This window comes from Trichechus manatus, unplaced genomic scaffold, assembly GCF_000243295.1.
Source record: "Trichechus manatus latirostris isolate Lorelei unplaced genomic scaffold, TriManLat1.0 scaffold00092, whole genome shotgun sequence".
Taxonomy (NCBI): domain Eukaryota; kingdom Metazoa; phylum Chordata; class Mammalia; order Sirenia; family Trichechidae; genus Trichechus; species Trichechus manatus.
In genome coordinates this window covers 5,457,225-5,457,941 of record NW_004444028.1, presented here as the reverse complement: position 1 = coordinate 5,457,941, position 717 = coordinate 5,457,225, and the positions used below count along the sequence as shown (strand labels likewise).

The following is a 717-nucleotide window of genomic DNA, read 5'->3' as shown; positions in this document are numbered from 1 at the left end:
GCGGAGGCAGGCGGCCGGGCGGCCCTGCCTTGCGGTGTGGTTCTGTGAGACGGTTTGACCTCCTTCCCTCCCTCCCTCCTGAGCCCTAGGACCCCAGGGCCTCCCCGGGCCGACGTCTCCTCCGTTCCTCAGGATGGTCTTTGGTTTGCTCCCCATCTGGCTGGCTGTGTTTGGTCTCGTTCTGTCAGGCGTTGGCAGGGCTACATTCATCCGTTGTTGTGCTGGTGCCTGCGGGAGCCTCACTTGGTGCGCTGTGAGCTGACTCCCTGAGGGTACTTCTGCTCCTGCTGCTTCACCTGCTGTACGATTTCCCTGATCTTGCGCTGGGCAGTCTGCGGGGGCGGGGGGAGAGGGAAAGAGGGGGAACCCCGGTTTGAGGACGGGCGGCAGGGTGCGCGGGGGTCTGGGACTTGGGAGCAGGAGCGTGGTAAGCTCAGCAGAGTGTTCTCTGTCGGCCGAGGCCCCTTACTCTGGACAGAAGGGTTACCCCTGGGCCTTTGGAAATCACGTGGCAGAGCCCCTCCCCCTCCCGAGTACCCCCACCCCGCCCCGCCCCAAGGCTGCCCGGACTGATAGGCCGGGAGGCAGACCCTGCGCCGGCGACCAGAGGGCAAACGGCGAGCCTGACTCCACCCACCTCACCCCTCTCCCCTGCAGGGCCTCTGAACCTGATCCCACCCACCTCACCCCTCTCCCCTGCAGGGCCTCTGAACCTGA

At 66.1% G+C, this 717-nt stretch overlaps 1 protein-coding gene across 1 annotated transcript in view; it reads right to left on the bottom strand.

Moving 5' to 3' along the window:
* Nucleotides 1–239: 239 nt before the first annotated feature.
* Nucleotides 240–717, bottom strand: part of IGF2BP2 (insulin like growth factor 2 mRNA binding protein 2) — a 180,232-nt gene continuing 179,754 nt past the window's right edge. The window contains exon 16 of the mRNA XM_004382334.1: nt 240–332. Within this exon, the coding sequence (XP_004382391.1) occupies nt 240–332 (93 nt within the window). The remainder of the gene's footprint in view (nt 333–717) is intronic.